This window comes from Monodon monoceros, unplaced genomic scaffold (genome assembly GCF_005190385.1).
Source record: "Monodon monoceros isolate NGI ecotype Baffin Bay Population unplaced genomic scaffold, NGI_Narwhal_1 Super_Scaffold_9, whole genome shotgun sequence".
In the NCBI taxonomy this organism is placed as follows: Eukaryota; Metazoa; Chordata; class Mammalia; order Artiodactyla; family Monodontidae; genus Monodon; species Monodon monoceros.
Genome location: NW_021703786.1, coordinates 21,592,245 through 21,610,152, shown reverse-complemented (window position 1 = coordinate 21,610,152; position 17,908 = coordinate 21,592,245). Strand labels below are relative to the sequence as shown.

Genomic DNA, 17,908 nt, shown 5'->3' with positions numbered 1-17,908 from the left:
GGAAGCCAGAAAGAGTCCTCACCAGAACTCAGTTATGCTGACACCCTGATCTCAGACTTCCAGCCTCCAGAACTGTGAGAAATAAAAGTCTGTTATTGAAACCACCTGGTCTATGGGGTTTTGTCATAGAGACTCAAGCAGACTAAGACATGGTCTGAGTCCCGGTTTGAAATATTGGAAGTCAGTCCAAAGAAAATCTTGGAAATAGCTCACCTTTTACCCATACCTCTTCCCAGATGGGGCGGTGCTGAGCCTTACTGATGGGCCAGGCAGGAGGAGGCTGGGGCAGAGAAAAGGTGACAAGGAGGACAGGAGTTCTTCGGTCTTCAAATGAATGAGCCCAACACCGTGAGGAGGCCAATAAGTCATGCCAGTTCCTGAGGAGGGTTCACCAAGTAGGAGACCTGGTGAACTATTCCCTGAGGAGACAAGGTGGCTGAGCTGGAGCAGCCATCATGGGCCATGAATAGAGGTCACACATCAATGTCACAAGATAGAAGGAGCTTAGGTCCTGAGGACTTCGTGCAGAGTGGCTGCATACCAGCCCTAGACTGCCAACCTCCGGACTTCGGTGAGAGGGGAAGACGCACTTTCGCGTCTTAGAAGCCGCTGTCTCTCGGTCTCCATAACCCACAGCCAAATATCAATATACTCGTAACCGATACTGCCTTCAATAAATGTTGGCTGTTATCTGCCACATGATACAATTATTTAATGTCTGTCTTCCCACTAGATTGTAAGCTCCATGAAGGCAGGGACCATGTCTGTCTGGTTCAGTGTATTCTCAAGGCCCAAGCCAGTGCTATACACACAGCAGGCACTCAATCAGTGTCTGTCCAACGAGTCAGTGACCCCCTGCTCGTGCCCTTTTCCTACCTGAGCCTGAGCTGCAGACTTGGGGCATCTTCTCCTTTAAGGTCTCACTTAAAGCCCACCAAGGAAAATCATCCCTGTCATACCTCACTTCCTTCTGCTTCGTGCAGGTCCCTTGGAACTTACCCTGTGTTACGTAGATGAAGTTGTCCTGCTGTTGTTGCGATGATCATTCTCTACTTAGTGCCCTGATGCTTATGTCCTTGCTTGACTGGATGGTAAGCTGCTTTGGCAGGGAAAACACTTTCAGTTTTTAATCATTGGGAGCTTAACCCCAATTCCTCCTAAATGTATACAGTGGGGGCTTCCCTGGTGGTGCAGTGGTTGAGAGTTCGCCTGCCGATGCAGGGGACATGGGTTCGTGCCCCGGTCCGGGAAGATCCCACATTCCGCGGAGCGGCTGGGCCCGTGAGCCATGGCCGCTGAGCCTGCGCGTCCGGAGCCTGTGCTCGGCAACGGGAGAGGCCACAACAGTGAGAGGCCTGCGTACCGCAAAAAGGAGGGAGGAAAACCTGACAGGGCCCCAACACTGAGGAGGAATGCTAGCATTTCAAGTTGGGGAGGGTGACTTTTAAAAAGGAGAAATAATGGGGAGTTCCCTGGTGGCCTAGTGGCTAGGATTCTGGGCTTTCACTACCATGGCCCGGGTTCAATCCCTGGTTGGGAAACAAATCCTGCAAGCCACATGGCATAGCCAAAAAAAGAAAATAAATGAAATAAAAAATAAAAAGGAGAAATAAGTAAGGTCAAAAAGGAGCAGGCAGAATGGTAGGAGGCAAACAAGAGAGAAGACTCCCAAGAGCCTAACTTGAAAAAATTTCAAAGGCAGGTTGGTGTGTGTCAAAAGATGGAAAAATGTGGGATTCCGGGGACCTGGGCTCATCAGCCATTAGCTGTGACCTTGGGTAAGTCAATTCTCCTCTAACGATCCATTTCCTTACTTTTACAGTTAGCAGGTCTGACTCAATCAGTGGTCTTCTGGTTGTGCTCCAAGGAGCCCAGGTAGAGGCTCCCAGACGCTGGCATCTGGGCCTCACCTCCTCAGCCAGAGAAGCTCTGCTCCCTTCAGATTCATGCATTGGCTTCTGCACAGAATTTAGTTTGAGCAAAAGGCTACGGAGCTAAAACCAAGTCTGAAAACCACTGGTGTCAACAACCCCGCTCACAACTACATAAAGATCTCAGGTTTTATGGTTCAACAGTTCTCTCCCGAAGCTGGAGCCCCTCCTCAAGGAGACCATGGGCCTTGGTCTCATCTTCCCAGCCAGACTTTAGATTCTGAGAAGACTGAATTTGGGCTCATGGTTCTCAGCTTCCCATGACAACTTCCTGTTTGGGCTCATGGAATCTCAGCCTTGGCTGGATCATTATCAATAAAAGATATTTCACAAAATTCTGTGGCTGGATGCCCTGACAGGGTAGCAGAAAGGTTGTGAGAAGGAGAATCTAATCCACCTTGGGTAGTTCTCAGGGATTTAAGGGACGCCCATCCAGGGGTGACTGGGCCCCTGAGTTCTGGCATGTGTTCTGCTCACATGCGTGTCTTTATTTTTTTTTATTTTTTTTAAAGGGCTCATGAACATGTAATTTTTTTTTATTTAGTTTTTTTTTTAATTATTTTTTTCTGTGTTGGGTCTTCGTTGTGGTGTGCAGGCTTCTCGTTGCAGTGGCTTCTCTTGCTGTGGAGTGTGGGCTTTAGGTGCGCGGGCTTCAGTAGTTGTGGGTCACTGGCTCTAGAGCGCAGGCTCAGTAGTTGTGGCGCATGGGTTTAGTTGCTCCACGGCATGTGGGATCTTCCCTGGCCAGGGCTCAAACCCATGTCCCCTGAATTGGCAAGCGGATTCTTAACCACTGTGCCACTAGGGAAGTCCCCTCACATGTGTGTCTTTATTTTTTTTATTATTTTTTTAAAGGGCTCATGAACATGTAATTTTCTTTTATTTAGTTTTTTTTTTTAAATTTTTGTCTGTGTTGGGTCTTCGTTGTGGTGCGCAGGCTTCTCGTTCAGTGGCTTCTCTTGCTGTGGAGCGCGTGGGCTTTAGGTGCGTGGGCATCAGTAGTTGTGGCACGCGGGCTCAGTAGCTGTGGGTCACCGGCTCTAGAGCGCAGGCTCAGTAGTTGTGGCGCATGGGCTTAGTTGCTCCACGGCATGTGGGATCGTCCCCGGCCAGGGCTCGAACCCGTGTCCCCTGAATTGGCAAGCAGATTCTTAACCACTGCTCCACCAGGGAAGTCCCCTCACATGTGTGTTTTTAATTTCATTACATGCTCTTTCTCCTTCTTCCCAGTCTCTGGTTTCTTGTCTTCCTCCTTTTCCCACTTGCCTCCCTGCACTCCCCTGCCCTCCCAGCCTGAGGCCTGTGCTCCCTCTGAAGCCCTGACACTTTCCCAGAGTCCCGGGTACGGAGTCCTAGGTTTGAGCAGGGAGTTGGTGAGATGTCCAGAACAAGCAGGGCTGAATCAGGCACCAGAGGCTTTGCTCTCAGGGGAAGAGACACCTAAAGGGCCCACATCAAGATATAGACACTGGGACTTCCCTGGTGGTCCAGTGGTTAAGATTCCGAGCTTCCAATGCAGGGGCCTTGGGTTCGATCCCGGTTTGGGGAACTAGGACCCCGTGTGCCATGTGGCGTGGCCAAAAAAAAAAAAAAAAAAGATACAAGGACCATAAACAAAATGTGGTACCTGCACACATACAGTAGAATACTACTCCTCCTTAAAAAGGAAGGGAATTCTGACACTTGCTACAACACGGATCAACCTTGAAGACATTATCAAAGTGAAATAAGCCAGTTGCAAAAAGACAAATACTTTATGGTTCCACTTATATAAGCTGTCTAGAGTAGTCAAATGCATGCATAGAGACAGGAAGTAGAGTGGTGGTTGCCAGGGACTGGGGAGAGGAGGAAATGGGGATTTATTGTTTAATGGATATAGAGTTACAGTTTCATAAGATGAAAAAGTTCTGAAGATTGGTTACACAACAATGTAAATATACTTAACACTACAGGACTGTACACTTAAAAATGGTTAAGATGGAAATTTTTATATTATGTGTATTTTACCACAATTTTTTTCTTTTTTAAAAAAAAACTTTTTATTTTATATCGGAGTATAGTTGATTAACAATATTGTGTTAGTTTCAGGTGTACAGCAAAGTGATTCTGTTATACATATACGTGTATCTATTCTTTTTCAAATTCTTTTCCCATTTAGGTTGTTACATAATATTGAGCAGAGTTCCCTGTGCTATACAGTAGGTCCTTGTTGGTTATCTTTTTTTTTTGGCTGAGCTGCACGGTATGCAGAATATCCTAGTTCACTAGGGATCGAACCCGCACCCCTTGCAGTGGAAGGGCAGAGTCTTAACCACTGGACCTCCAGGTAAGTCCCTAGTTATCCATTTTAAGTACGGCATTGTGTACATGTCAATCCCAAACTCAACTATCCCTCCCCCCAACCCTTCCCCCTGTTTACCACAATTTTTTAAAAAAGAAGAAGCAGGTGGCTTCTTCCTATTCATCACCTGGACGGGACATAAGGTGGAGAGTGAGCCTTGGAAGGAAACGAAACTCCTGATTACAGCTCCTCAAACTGCAGGCCCTTCCTGAGCTCTCTGCGCATGGTCTGGCCCTCATGTTTCTAGATCTCTGGGCTCTGGCCCTTGTCCCCCAGCTCCCAGTTACTGCTTATTTCTCTGAGGAATATGCATGAGGCCTCAGGTGACATTATCACACACACTCACAAAAACCCAACTCAACTAGTTAATTCATTTAAAAGAGCAACTCAGAGACTGGTTGGAATCAGGGAACTCGGCACAACCTTGCCGGAGCTGTTTATTTGCGGGGAGAGCTATGGGCCCATGAGGTCCTCGGGGCTGCGGTGCAGTGGAGAGTCCAGGACTCTAACTCCAGCTCAGTCACTCTGGGCCTCTCGTTAACTCACCTGGGCTAAGGCCATGGGCCAGGCACCTGAAAGAAAGCACTAGATGTACAGGGCTCTACCTCACTCTCCATACCCCAGCCCCTGATCACAGACCCCACCCCTACCAGGACGGCACCAAGCCTGGGCAGGAGGGCACAGGGGGTGCTCAGGGAAGGGAGAAAAGAGGAACAGGGTCAAGGGCACCTGGTACCTGGCTCCTCACACACAGGAGCCTATACAGGAGGCCCCTCCTGAGGGAATGGTCTTGCCTTGAGAGACCCCAGAAGAGGCAGGAGGATGTGACTGATGAAGGTCAAGGTCAGGTGCAAAGACCAGGGAGGGCAGGGGGCAGAGCAGGAGGTGACAGGAGCCCTTAGAGGGCAGGGGACTGATGGGCGGGGCCAGGCTGTTCTCCGCCCCCTGCAGTGCCCTGTGGGGCCCCAGAGGGACCCCGAAGGAGAGGCTGCACTCACCCTGGAGGGGTCTGCTTCACCCAGACATGATGTGCTTGACAAAGGCTGGGAAAGAAGATGGAAATCAGCCACTGCACTTGGCCCCTCTCAGCCCCTTAAACCTCTTCTCCCTGCTCTATACCGCCTGACCTCAAACCTTCCCAATACCCTTTCTTCAGAGCATGATTCTTTCCCCTATTTAGGGTTGATGGGGAGAAGGTGGAAGGAAGGAAGAGACATAACCACTGCTCTGTGTCCATTCTCTGTGCTGGTACTTGACACAGATGAAATGAGCTACATTATCTCTGCCAATCCCCGCAACCTTGGGACAGGGGCCAGCATCACCCCATTGCTCAGAGGAGAAAACCAAGGCTCAGAGAAGGTAAGTGACTTGCTCAAGGTCACACAGCTGGTATATCACAGAGCTATCTCCGAAATCCATGCCCCTTCCATTACACCGTGATGTTCACTCCCAGGAAAGGAAAAGAACAATGTCCACTGGGAGCTCACCGAAGCCCACGGGGTGCACATGCTCCCTAGCCCCTGCATCTGTTCTGTTCTGCAGCCCAGCCCAAACTGTACCCAACCCCCCATCCCTGCGCGACCGGGGAAGCGCAGCATGAGCCGATACCTTCGTAATTGATGCAGCCATTGGCATCCTCCTGCCCTGCTAACAGCTGCTCCACTTCAGCCTCAGTCATCTTCTCTCCTGGGGCGGGAGACAGTGGGCACTTAATTACAGATGGGCAAAGGAGGCACAGGCCAAACCCAAGCACCCCCTTGAGTCTGATGGCTCAAGACTTCCTGGGTGTAGGAAGAGGCCATACCAAAGCTCCCCCAGAGGCTTTGGAGGGTGGAGCCAAGGGTCTTAAGGCCCTTCCTAGTTCCCAAGGTCTCTCCCTCTGGCTACAGCCACCAGTGGGTGAGCAGACCAGGGCCCCAGTGACTGAGGCAAAGGACAGGAGCCCTGGGTCCCACCTCTCAGGCCTCACCCCCACCCGGCCAACCTGCTCTCCTCTCCTTCCCACCCTGCTGAGCAAACCCAGCTGGGGAAGCAAGACAGGCCTGGATCAGGATGTGATCCTCAGGACGCAGGGACCCCCATGTCTCCCCAACATATGCCACTCGGTCACTTCCCACGCCTCTGTTCCCCCTGCCCTTGGGCTCCACCTCTGCCCTGCTGGCATACCCAGGGTGGCGAGGACGTGGCGAAGCTCGGCGCCCATGACCGTGCCATTGCTCTCCTTATCAAACACGCGCAGCCCCTCCACGAAGTCCTCGTAGGTGCCCTGCTCCTTGTTGCGGGAGATATGCTGCAGGATGGGCAGGAACGTCTCAAAGTCCAGCATCTTGGTGTTCATCTCTTGCGGCGGGGACAGGGAAGGAAAGGGAATTCGACGTGAGCTCGAGGGAGCAGAGGGTCAGGAGGGGTCTCACCTGGCTCTGCCAGGCTAGCCTGTCCCTGGCAGCACCCAGAGCTCAGCCGCCGCCACTTCTGGGTGGGGCACCCCGTCAGCAATCCTGGAGGGCTCAGAGGCCCGGGAGCCAGGCAGGAGCTGGCTCTGGGCACTCTTCTCAGTGAAAGGACTAGGGCAGGAGGGAAGAGGGACCGTGACTCCACCCAGACCTCTGAGCTCCAGGTGGCCAGCGGGGCAGGGAGCTGAGGTGGCAGCAGTAGGATTTGAGGGGCCCCAAGGGCCACACAGCGCAGGCCTCACATTCACAACTTAGACTTCTGACACGTGACAGACTCCCAGTCACGAGGGTAAACTGACAAAATTGCAAAAAGAAAATTTTGCATAACTCCAAATTTGGGTCCCATCACTAGACCAACAGTGCCTGGAGCAACTCTGAATCAATCATTTGTAAAATGTGTGATTCTTGTGTGACTAGCACCCTTCTCCCACATTGTCATGTGTTAAAAGCTTTAATTTAATAGAGGTAAACCATTTTTAAATACCTCCAAATGTTGGCATTGCTTTCTTTTATAACCCAGGAACCTCCTACAGTGGAAGTGCTCAGATATCTTTTGACCTCTGAGAAGCCCTACTGACACCGGTAGGCTCCTTCCTCTGATCCTTCTGGCCCACATCCTTCACCCCTAACCAGTGTCTTCACCAGCAAGAGCAGGAGGGGAAGGGGCCAAACCAAGGAAGGGGGTAGAGCCAACATGGGGCCCAGGAAGCCTCCAGAGATGGTCCACCCTGGCTGCGGGCCCCTGCCCAGGCCTGCCTGGCCCCGTCCTCTCAGAAGGACACGTGTGTTAGGGCAGCTGTCAACTTGACTGCCATGGTGACAGGTGACATTCACAAATGTGGCCACTTGCACCAATTTCTAAACTCTCATTCACCAAAATCTATCAAATACAAACGAGTGAAAGAAGCATCATTATAGAGTTAATCTTGAGTCTGCTCTAATTTATATTAAATGAATAATTTGCAATCCTCAGTGATCTAACCATCATTAGAAGGAGGACAGCTCAGCGCTGTGACACCTCGACCACAATTTGCTGGTGGGGAAGAGGGGGGCGCTAGTTAGTTATCAGCTTCCCTCCAAGCTTCCCTGCTCCATGTCCCCGGCACCCTCGGTGTCACAGGAAGACACTGAAGAAGCAGAATGTCGTTCCTGCTCCCCAGGAGCTCCTGCCCTCACGGGGAAAACAAGAACAAGCCCAAGCCACACTCTTCGAGGGTTAACTAAGTGCCAGGCGCTTCCAGGTAATTCTAGCAATGGGAGGAGGGTAACCTGGGGAGGGTAGGTTGGTCTTGAAGGGAGAGAGCCCCAGGGGCGGCGGGAGACACCACGAGGCCCACGCTGACCTTCCGGCTTGGGCTTGCCCAGGACGCGCAGCACCTCGGCGTTGGTGGGGTTCTGGCCCAGGGCCCGCAGCACGTCCCCACACTGCCCGTAGGTGATCTTCAGCTCTCCAGTCGGGGTCCGGTCAAACAATGAAAAGGCCTCTTTGAACTCTGCAGAGAAAAGACTGGCTGCAGCCCCCGGGGCCAAGCGAAGGCGGTGGCTGGGGGCTGATCGGCCTCTACCCACGCTGTGGTTGATAAAATATTTCAGTATTTCCCTGCAGCCATCATCCCAGCCGCTCCCTGTAACCCATCCCCACCCCATCTTCTGACAACTAAAGAAGCATCCTGGAGCCCCACGGCCTGTTCCAGCGCTGGGCCTGGGATCTCTTCCATCGATCACTTGTCACATCATTTGAAGTCTCCCCTGCTCCTGCCCCTCCCACCCACCCATCCTTCCCTTTGCAGGTGAGGTGGCTGACTGTTGAAAGAGGCAGGGAAGTGAAAAGAGCACTGGCTGAGGAGTCAGGATTCCTGGGTTCTCCTCTTGGCTCTGCCAAGCAGCACCGGGCTGGGTCTCACTTTCTTTGCGCACGCGCAGAAAGTAAGGCTCCACCCCGCCCTCCCCTCCCAGTTACTACGAGTGTCAAAGGAGGTGGCAGTGTGTGGAAGCACTTTGCAAAGTGACAAGACCTGTTCAGAAGTCAGCTAATATCAGTACTGCCTGTCAGGCTGAGAGGGGGCTCCCAGGCTGGACAAGGTGACCTGGTGGAAACAGTCAGCCCGCCTCAGCTCTACCACTGACCTGCAGGTGGCCTCGGCCAAACTCCTAACTCCCATGGGCCCTCTGTTTCTTAGCTCTAAGTAAGGATACAGTGTCCACCTGTGTGGGCTGCTGGGGGGATTACAAAGCACTCCAAGCATGGTGTCTAGCATGTGGTAAGGGAATCAACAAATGGTGGTTATTATTATATTTCCTAGTTCTGGAGCCAGACTCCCAGAAGGTTCCAGGGCAGGTGGCCAAGGGGCAAGGCTGAATGAAGGCACTCCTGGGCCCTTTGCAAAGAACCTTAATTCCTAATCAATTTGGATTCAACCAACTCGTCACTGGGGATAATATGGACTGGGTATGGCATTGAAATTACCTTATGCTGCCGGCGACAAAACGGTTTACTAAGCAGATTAATATAAACCTAAGAAGAATGTGTGAACTACTTAGGAGAAAAGCTGCTTTTAATCCTCTCTAAGCACTTTAGAAACACTTATTTCCTTTGATGCTGCATATGGATTATTTACAAATCATTCCACATATCAAAGCAGGTTCCCCAAGACATTTACCTGCCACTCTTTATTAGGCTTTGTATGAATTTCAAAGATATAAAGCTGCCTGTCTTTCAAATTACTAAATAATTGAGTTCAAATTCTGCTTCCATTGCTTAGTAGCTGTGTGACCTTGGGCAAGTAAATATTTAACCTCTATGAACCTCTTTTCTTCTATAAATGGCACCTACCTCATAGGGTCCTTAAATTACATTCAAATAAAATACAATAATGTGCGCAAAAAACTTTAACTCTGTGTCTTAACACAGAGTAAATTCTCCAACAATGCTGTTAGTAATCTCTTACTGAGTTTAATCCCAAGTTTTCCACTTAACTGTGTGATCTTGGCCAAGTCACATAACCTCACTGAACTTTGTCCTCTGTCAAAAGGAATAGCACTGACCTCACAGCTTTGTTAGAACAATTTAATTTTTTTTGAACTTTTAAAGCAATTAGCATGGCTTCTGGCACAAATACATTGTTCAATAAGTATGGCAGTTGAATCTGAACTCAGACCTTTTGATCTGCTCATTCATTCAGAAGAGTGAGGGCAAACTTAATAAAAGTAGGAGTCTCCACTTAAAAGAAGAACGATATTTAATAGAAGGATGGAACAGGGGGGAAATAACAGGAGTAATGACCTATGATTTGAGCACTTACTGTGGGCCAGGCTCTGAGCTGGTAACTTTGCATGAATTATCCCATTCATCTTTACAAAGACTTTATGCTATAGCTATTATCATCCTCATTTATAGGCCACTGCAGATGTGACTTCCAGCCAACTATTAAGGAAACCAAGTGAGGAGGAGGAGGGGGAGGAAGAGGCCTGCTGTACCAGCTAATGTTCCAGACCGCTGGGAAGGCTGGTATGCACATAAAAACCAAACACTGAAGTCTAGGATAGCTACTAGGAGGAAAAACAAGGCCAGTGTGATCTCGAGGTATATGAGAGATGAAGTTCATTGTCCCAGAAGAAACTTCTGAAAGATCTGTAGTAGGGAGCTGCTTGCTAGAGCAGTGAACAATGGTGGTGATCCCTTTCCAGAAGGATATGGAAATATGGGCCAGAGAAGGAAGTCAGGACTTAGAAACTAATTCCTATGAGAAAATAAATAAATAAATAAAAGAAATTGGAGCCATATCACCTGGAGATCATAAAGCTACGAAGGGATTTGATAACTGTCTTCAAATAGATGGAGGGTATCTAGAAGATGCTGAATAGAGTCGCAGAATTTCTGAATTGAAAAGAACCAAATACCCTCACTTTGCAGATAAGAAAATCCAGGTTTAAAGAAGTGACTTGCTCTAAGTCTCATGGCCAATAGTGGCAGATTTAGGGCTAATTTCAAAGTCTCCTGGTTGCAGATAATGTTTTTCCAGCAAAACAGGAGAAAACCATCTTCAGTTTCACCAAAGAGCAAATGAAGAGATAGGAATAAAATTAAAGCAAAAACAATTCCAGTCCAACCTAAGGAACAATGTTTCAAAGTCAGAGGGATGAAAGGCTGGAATGAGTTAGGCCCCAGCCCTGAATATCTTCACAGAGAAAAGAGGCAACCAGCTGTCTCAGTTGGCTTTGACCAGGATTCCCATTTGGGAAATGAAAATTTTTTATCATTAGTTGATTTTCTAGTCCTCATGGGTACCACTGTGTTTGCATATACACTGAGTATATATATATATTTAACTAAAATGCATTAAAATTTATTTTAAGAATTTCACAGTGCTCCAAACTATTGATGGAAAGTGACTGTCCACAGGGTATTGCAAAAACGGAGTTGGACTCGGTTCACTTGTTTCAAAATGCATCTGCCATCTCTCATGCCCTATTGGTGGGTAACTGGCATCACTTTTTTGGAGGGAAACTTGGCAGTAACTATTAAAATGCACATATCCTTTGACTCATTGCTAGGAAGATCCCCTGAGGAAAGCATTATCTCCCCCAACTGGAACAACCTGAAGGTCTATCAATGTGGGCCTGATCGGATTAAAACATGCATCCATGTGTGAGAATCTATATAACTGTTTAAAAGAATGAGGTAGAACTGTTGGTGTTAAATATAAAAAGATATTTAAATATATTATTAAATAATACGTACTATGTTATACGTTGTTAAACCCAAATGTATATTAAGTAAAAGATGCAGGACAGTATGCACCACATGACTCAATTTGTATAAACTTTACACATACATACTGGTATAACATTATATATTTTTTAATCAAAGGATACATAGACCTATTAACAATGATTGTTTTGGGGAGAGGGGATCAGTATGATCAGGGGATCATACTGAGAGGAAAGCAAGGGGAAAATATTTTTAATTTTCTTTCTTTTTACCATGTTCATGGATTAGTTTAATTTTTAAAATATAGTCTGTGCTTAACATCAAGGGGTTGAATCAGGTGACCTTTCAAGGTCCCTTTCAATTCCTATGATTTTATGTCCAGGAGGCATTTGGTGGGGGAAACAAAGGGATAAGTTGCAATGAAGGTGGATCCCAGCTGCAAAGTAGATATCACTTGATGAAACATTTCATTCTCAAAACACCAGACTCCTACAGAAGAGGGCTGAGGGGCAACAATTAAGTTGGAGGGCGGGAGGTCTCGAGGCTTGTCTTGAAGCTACACTTAATAGTACTTATATTAAGTTGAGAAAACAAATTGTCTTCATCAAAGACGGAGAAGGGCTGATGGAGATCACAGGTGGACTCAGGCACCCTCAAGTCACCGCTGGTCCTGCCACCATTAGTGGGTGAGCATCTTGGCAGAATTCAGGATGCAGGGAGAGGGAGCTGGTAACCTGAGGAGGGCTTTCCAATAACAAACCAGAAATGAGGGCTTCTAAATATCTTGGATAGGAGATTATAGGGCGGAGGGAAAGTCAGGCAGTCTGGCAGGGTAGTTCAGAACTCAAGTCTGGAATCAGATTGCCTGAGTTAGAATCCTGGCTCCACCACCAACTGTCTGTGTGAGACTGGGCAAGCCACCCAAACTCTCTGTGCCTCAGTTTTATCACCTGTAAAGTGGGGTGGTGATAGTCCCTACCTCACAGGGTTGCAGTGAGAATTAAATAAACTAATCCACGTAAAGTGCTTAAGTAACAACACGTAGTAGGTGAAAGTGAGCAGAGAACGCACCTATACTTGCTGTTTTGCGTAACTGTTTTCCAGTCACGTCTTTGTGTGCCCGGACTCAGATACGGGTTTGCAATGATGACGATGGTGATGGTGACAGTGATGGTGGTGATTGTGATGGTGGTGACAGTGATGGTGGTGACAGTGATGGTGGTGATTGTGATGGTGGTGATTATGAGGGTGGTGATGGTGATGATTACTATTATGGTGGTGACAACAACTCCTCCCCAGGAAGCGCAACAGAGAGAGTGTGGTGGGATAGGTGGGGTCGCTAGTACTCACCTTCGATCTGGTCAGCAGTGAAGTCTATCTGTGGAGAGAAACACAGAGGAATGAGGGCTGGGACTGCTAAGGCCTTCCAAAGGAAGCAGAAGCGGCTTCCGCAGCAATCGGGTCACCTCCAGCAGACACTGATGAGGACGGAAGGAGACTACGGGCTGAGAGTCAAACACAGACCGGCCTCCTGGGCCGCAATTGACAGGCTGTCAAATAATGCAGCCTCCAGAGCTCTCTCAGCACCACTTGTTAAGTGATGGCTCCAAATGAGAGGGAAAGAGAAACACTCTGAATAACTCTAGAACCCACACTGACTCCCTATTATAATTCCTTTGGGTCGAATGTAAATTCCGTCCCAGCGGGGCTGTAAACAGCCTTCGCATCCACCCCTTCAGTCTCTCCCCTTTCTACTTGATGCTGGCTTTCAACCCACCTCCTTCAACAGAGCCTTCCCTCACCCCCTCCATCCCAGCCCCTCCTTCCGCACACATCCCTCTCAGGCGGGCCCTGGATGCTTCCTAACTGTTTTCCTGTCATGCCTTTATGTGTACTGTGATTCCTTGAAGCCAGGGTCCTGGCAGGGCAGGGGATTTGCCAGAAAATGCCTGGCATAGAGTAGGCACTCAAAATATATTTGTTGAGAGGAGTAAATTTTGGGTTTTCCCCCCTAAATTCAAATCTGAGTACAGAAGAAGAAGGTGGAAGGCTCTGAAGATGAATGACAATGAACAAGCATTAGTCATTATTTTAACTTAGGATCTTGAATGTTACTTCATGGTCCTTATCTACCACCACCACCCCCTCAAATCCCCTCTTCGCTGGTGGTGGTAACCAATCCTGGAGCATCTTCTCTGTGTGCCACCATTCCCAGTCCTGATTCTGCTGCTCTGTGCCCATCCAAGGCTGACCTCGTTAATGAGGACCACTGGAGGTGGCTGGAACGAGCTAGGAGAGCAGGAGAGGGGTTACACCGTGTTGGGAAGAGAGCTAGCTGTACCCGGGAATGGGTCAGAAAGTTAAAGAAACCCCCTAAATGGGGTAAAGGATGCTTTGAAGGAACCCTCTGGGGAACGGTGCAGTTTGCCTTACTTTGCGATGATTTGAGCCCCAGGACTAAACGTGTAAGAGAAATTAGTATAACGACATAACATCTGAATATATGGTCATAACCACACACATTGGGCTTAAGTTTACTTTTGCTTTGTTTTTATTTATTTATTTTTTTGCGGTACGCGGGCCTCTCACTGTTGTGGCCTCTCCCGTTGTGGAGCACAGGCTCCGGACGTGCAGGCTCAGCGGCCATGGCTCACGGGCCCAGCCGCTCCGCGGCATGTGGGATCCTCCCGGACCGGGGCACGAACCCATGTCCCCTGCATCGGCAGGCGGACTCCCAACCACTGCGCCACCAGAGAAGCCACTTTTGCTCTATTTTTGAGCAAAGAATCTTCTAAGCAAAGGAACTGGGTAAAGTATAATAATAGTGAAAATAGTCTTCATGAAAAATACCTAATTTTTTTTTCCACTTTAAAGCAATTTCAACAACCCCCAGAACTGGAAAATCCAGACATGGAAAAGAGAATTGCAACCAGATGTGAGAAACTGGGGAAGGTGGGTGGATGGAGGGAAGTGATAGGCCAAAGAGAAGGAACTCGGATGATACCACTAGGCAGCCCTTGTCCGGTCTAGGCTGTCCCACGGGAACAGTGCGTTATCAGAACAAATCAGAAATCCAGGTTTCCTGAAGGGGGAGATTGTCAGCTTTTCTTGCTAGGCTTTGTCCAGAGAGGGAGCGATATATGACCTAGAAAACCTTCAGGCACTTTCAAGGTCTTACCCTGTGCCTCAGTTTCCCCAGAGTGTCCCATCTCTTGGCCAAGCCAGTTCTGCTTAAATTCCGCCCCTTATAGGGACTACCATAGATAGACCCCAGGGTTCTGGGCACAGTGGCAGGGTCTCCCAGGGCTGTGGGTACTAGGAAGTATCCTGAGAGGGCCAGGGAGGGTCATCCAGTTAGAGCTCTGGGGGCTAGTTTCTCTTCCTCTTTGTCACAGAATCAGGTTCTGAGCTCTAATTTTGATCTGATTCCTCACCACCCCCAGCCCTGCCCTGAGGCTGATATACCCAACAGCCCACCACTCCCAACCTGCTATTAATAGCCCTTCATACCAGTAGCCACTTGACCTCCTACATTCTGGTGCCAAAGCTTAAAACTGCTTCAGTCTCCAGAGGCCTCTGACCCCCTCCTTAATTGGCTCATCCCCTCCCCGTTCCATTCCTTAGGCAGCTGGGCCAGATAGCTGGGAGGCCTAAAATGACTGAGTCAACAGGCTGGGTCTACACCAGCTCCAAGGAGAGGAGCCTTTCAGGGTGAGAAGAGCGTGGTGGAGCAGAGAGGGAATAGGGCTGCGGCGGCAGAGGGAGCCTGCCCCAGCTCCTACACCAGGATAGAGGGAGGGTCTCGGCCTGGGCTAGGCTAGGCCACTGCATGCTCCAGATAGGAGCTCAGGCTAAGGGCACAGAAGGAGGGGTCCACCTGGGTGGGGAAGAGGAGAGAGAAGCAGGCTCTTCTCATCTTATCTAGGGCCTCCCTGCTCTCACCACCCACCCAGTGCAAGAGTCTTTGCATGTGAAGCCTTTCCCAGACCCCAGCACCCAGAGAGCAGTGCTCCCTCGCTCTTTCTATCACCTACTCCGAGTTACACTGGAAGTTATCATGCTGTGTCTGTTCTCCATAAGATATCACACAGTCTTTTTTACTTCACTGTGGTGGTCCCCACAGCGCCTTAAAGAAAGTTTAGACGGTTGGTTGGTTGTACCGCCCTGCCATTCCTAACTTTGCTGGGCAAATTTGGGATGACAGAGCAGGGCTTCCTCAGACAGAGCAGAAACCTGTTCTTGAGGGGAAAAGCCTGCAATCCAAAATAGCTGTCACCAGCCCCAACACCTGCTCCACGCCCCATGGGACCGTGAGCGGGGGATGGATGCCGCAGCCCTCACCCCGGTCCAGCCCCCGTGAAGTAGATCTCTGAGCTCCAGGGCAAAGAGGGTTCTGAATGTCATCCCCACCCCCATCCCAGTGGCTGAGGCTCACTTACCTTTACACTCTTGGGATCAAAGGCAGGTTCCTTGGGAGGCTCGGGAGGTGGGGCCGAGGCCGGGGCTGGGGCTGAGGCTGCCTTGGGCGCTTCCTTCTTAGGCTCAGGCTTCTTGGGAGGCATGTTGTCTCGTTGGGCTCTTCCACAGAGGTGGGACCTAGGAAGGAATCGAGAGATGCGGCGCCCAGGAGATGAGACGGGAGACTGGGCTGCCTCCTGCCCTTTTTATCCTGGGCAGGAGCCCCCACGGAGGGGCTGGGTGATCGCAAGAGCAACTGCTGCTGACTATAAAAGGAAGAAACACCAGCAGGGTACAGCTGACAACTGTGCATTGTCACCAGGTTTGGGGCTACCAGCCCCCTCCCCCTCCCCCTCCCCCCACACCTCACACTCCTCACGACCTCCACCTGTGGGTCAGGCTGACCCCTTCCTGCCAATCGGTGGACACCCAGAGGGGCCAGGGAAACAGACCCTCTCAAAAATGCCAGAGTCCAGCCAGAGAGATGAGCTGACTTGAGCAGTTGATAACCCTGACACAAAGCCCAGGGGAGGGCGAGGCTTTTTTTAGTCCCTTCTGAACAGAGGCAGCCCACTGCACATTCCTTTTAAGCCAAGATCCTTTAAGCTGAGAGCCACTCTGGGGCCTCAGCTCTGCCCTGAGGTTCAACTCTCTGGCCTGGCGCCCTGAAGCAACAGCTGGTCCGGCCAACTCACACTGTCCCACACCCTCCCAATCCACCGGGTAAAACCCTGAATCTCCCAGAGCAGGCTCCCCGGGAACTCCACAGACCTCAAATCCCTGGGTCCACCCCACAACTTCAATCATTCATTCAACAAATATTGAGCACATAACTTGTGCCGTGGAGCCAGGGTGAGAAGCAGAGAGGTTGGCTGAAAGTCGATGAGACTGAAGGTAAGGAAACTTGGGTCTCGTTTTTATATACTGTACCTCTAACTCATTCTGTGCCCCCTGTGTGTGTGTGTGTGTGTGTGTGTGTGTGTGTGTAGTACTTACTGTGTATCGGGCACTGGTAGTTGAGTGCCATTCATACAAAATCTCCTTAAATCTTCACTGCAGTCCTATAAGGTAGATATTATTACTCCCATTTTACACATGAGGAGATTGAGACTAAAACTGGTCAAGTAACAAGGCCACTCAGCTAATTAGCTATAAACTGGGACTAGAACCCAGGTATGTCTGATTCTAAAGTTTGTGCCTGAATCATTGATATTATAATCCTGTGGGGGGGGACATATATATTTGTGGGTTCGTCAGATAGGTCAGGATGAATACCACTAAAATGTTAACAGGAGACACCCCTAAGGACTCAAAGGGTAAGGACAGGAGGATGACAGCAATTTGCAGTTTTTACTTTTTTCACTTCCTGTATTAACGGAAGTCTTTACAACGAGCATGTACTGTTTTTATTTTTTAAAAAAAAAAGTTGAAAGTCAAAAAAAAATGTTCAGAAAAACAACAAAAAGCTTATCCACTGCACAGAATTGCTTTGAACTGAATTGTATGGCTCTACATTTCAGAGGACGAAGAGAAATAAAGCTGAGAGAAGCAGAAAAGTCACTTTGCCTTTCTAGGTTCAGTTTCCTCTCCCATAAAACAAGATTGCTAGGGACTTCCCTGGCTGTCCAGTGGTTAAGACTTCACCTTCCAATGCAGGGAGTGCAGGGTTCCATCCCTGGTGGGCGAACTAAGATCCCACATGCCTCGCAGCCAAAAAAACAAAACATAAAACAGAAGCAATATTGTAACAAAGTCAATAAAGACTTAAAAATATACATTAAAAACAAAAAAACAAAGAAAACAAGATTGCTAGACCACATAACGCCTGGTGCCCTGGAGCCCACATCTGCCCATTCTCTGGGTTCCCTAAGCACAGGCTCCAGGTCCCACATCTTGTAGAGCCAAAAGGGCCCTTAGAGATCGTCTCATCCCGTCTGGTGTGACAGGTGAGGAATCTAAGGCCCAGGAGACTTCGGAGCTACGGCGACATTCAGTTCTTCACAGGCGGAGCTGC

General features: G+C 49.2%; 1 protein-coding gene across 3 annotated transcripts in view; it reads right to left on the bottom strand.

Moving 5' to 3' along the window:
* Nucleotides 1–4,645: 4,645 nt before the first annotated feature.
* The window catches only part of MYL4 (myosin light chain 4), a 29,935-nt gene continuing 16,672 nt past the window's right edge, over nt 4,646–17,908 (bottom strand). The window contains exons 2-8 of one of the 3 annotated variants that reach the window (XM_029212098.1): nt 15,876–16,160; nt 12,787–12,814; nt 8,069–8,218; nt 6,439–6,612; nt 5,881–5,958; nt 5,271–5,315; nt 4,646–4,844 (exon numbers count right to left, since the gene is read on the bottom strand). In XM_029212098.1, the coding sequence (XP_029067931.1) occupies nt 5,287–5,315; nt 5,881–5,958; nt 6,439–6,612; nt 8,069–8,218; nt 12,787–12,814; nt 15,876–15,998 (582 nt within the window). In that variant the 5' untranslated portion in view covers nt 15,999–16,160 and the 3' untranslated portion in view covers nt 4,646–4,844; nt 5,271–5,286. Of the gene's footprint in view, nt 4,845–5,270; nt 5,316–5,880; nt 5,959–6,438; nt 6,613–8,068; nt 8,373–12,786; nt 12,815–15,875; nt 16,161–17,908 lie in introns of those variants that run through there. The other 2 variants (XM_029212099.1, XM_029212096.1) reach the window with 2 other exon arrangements.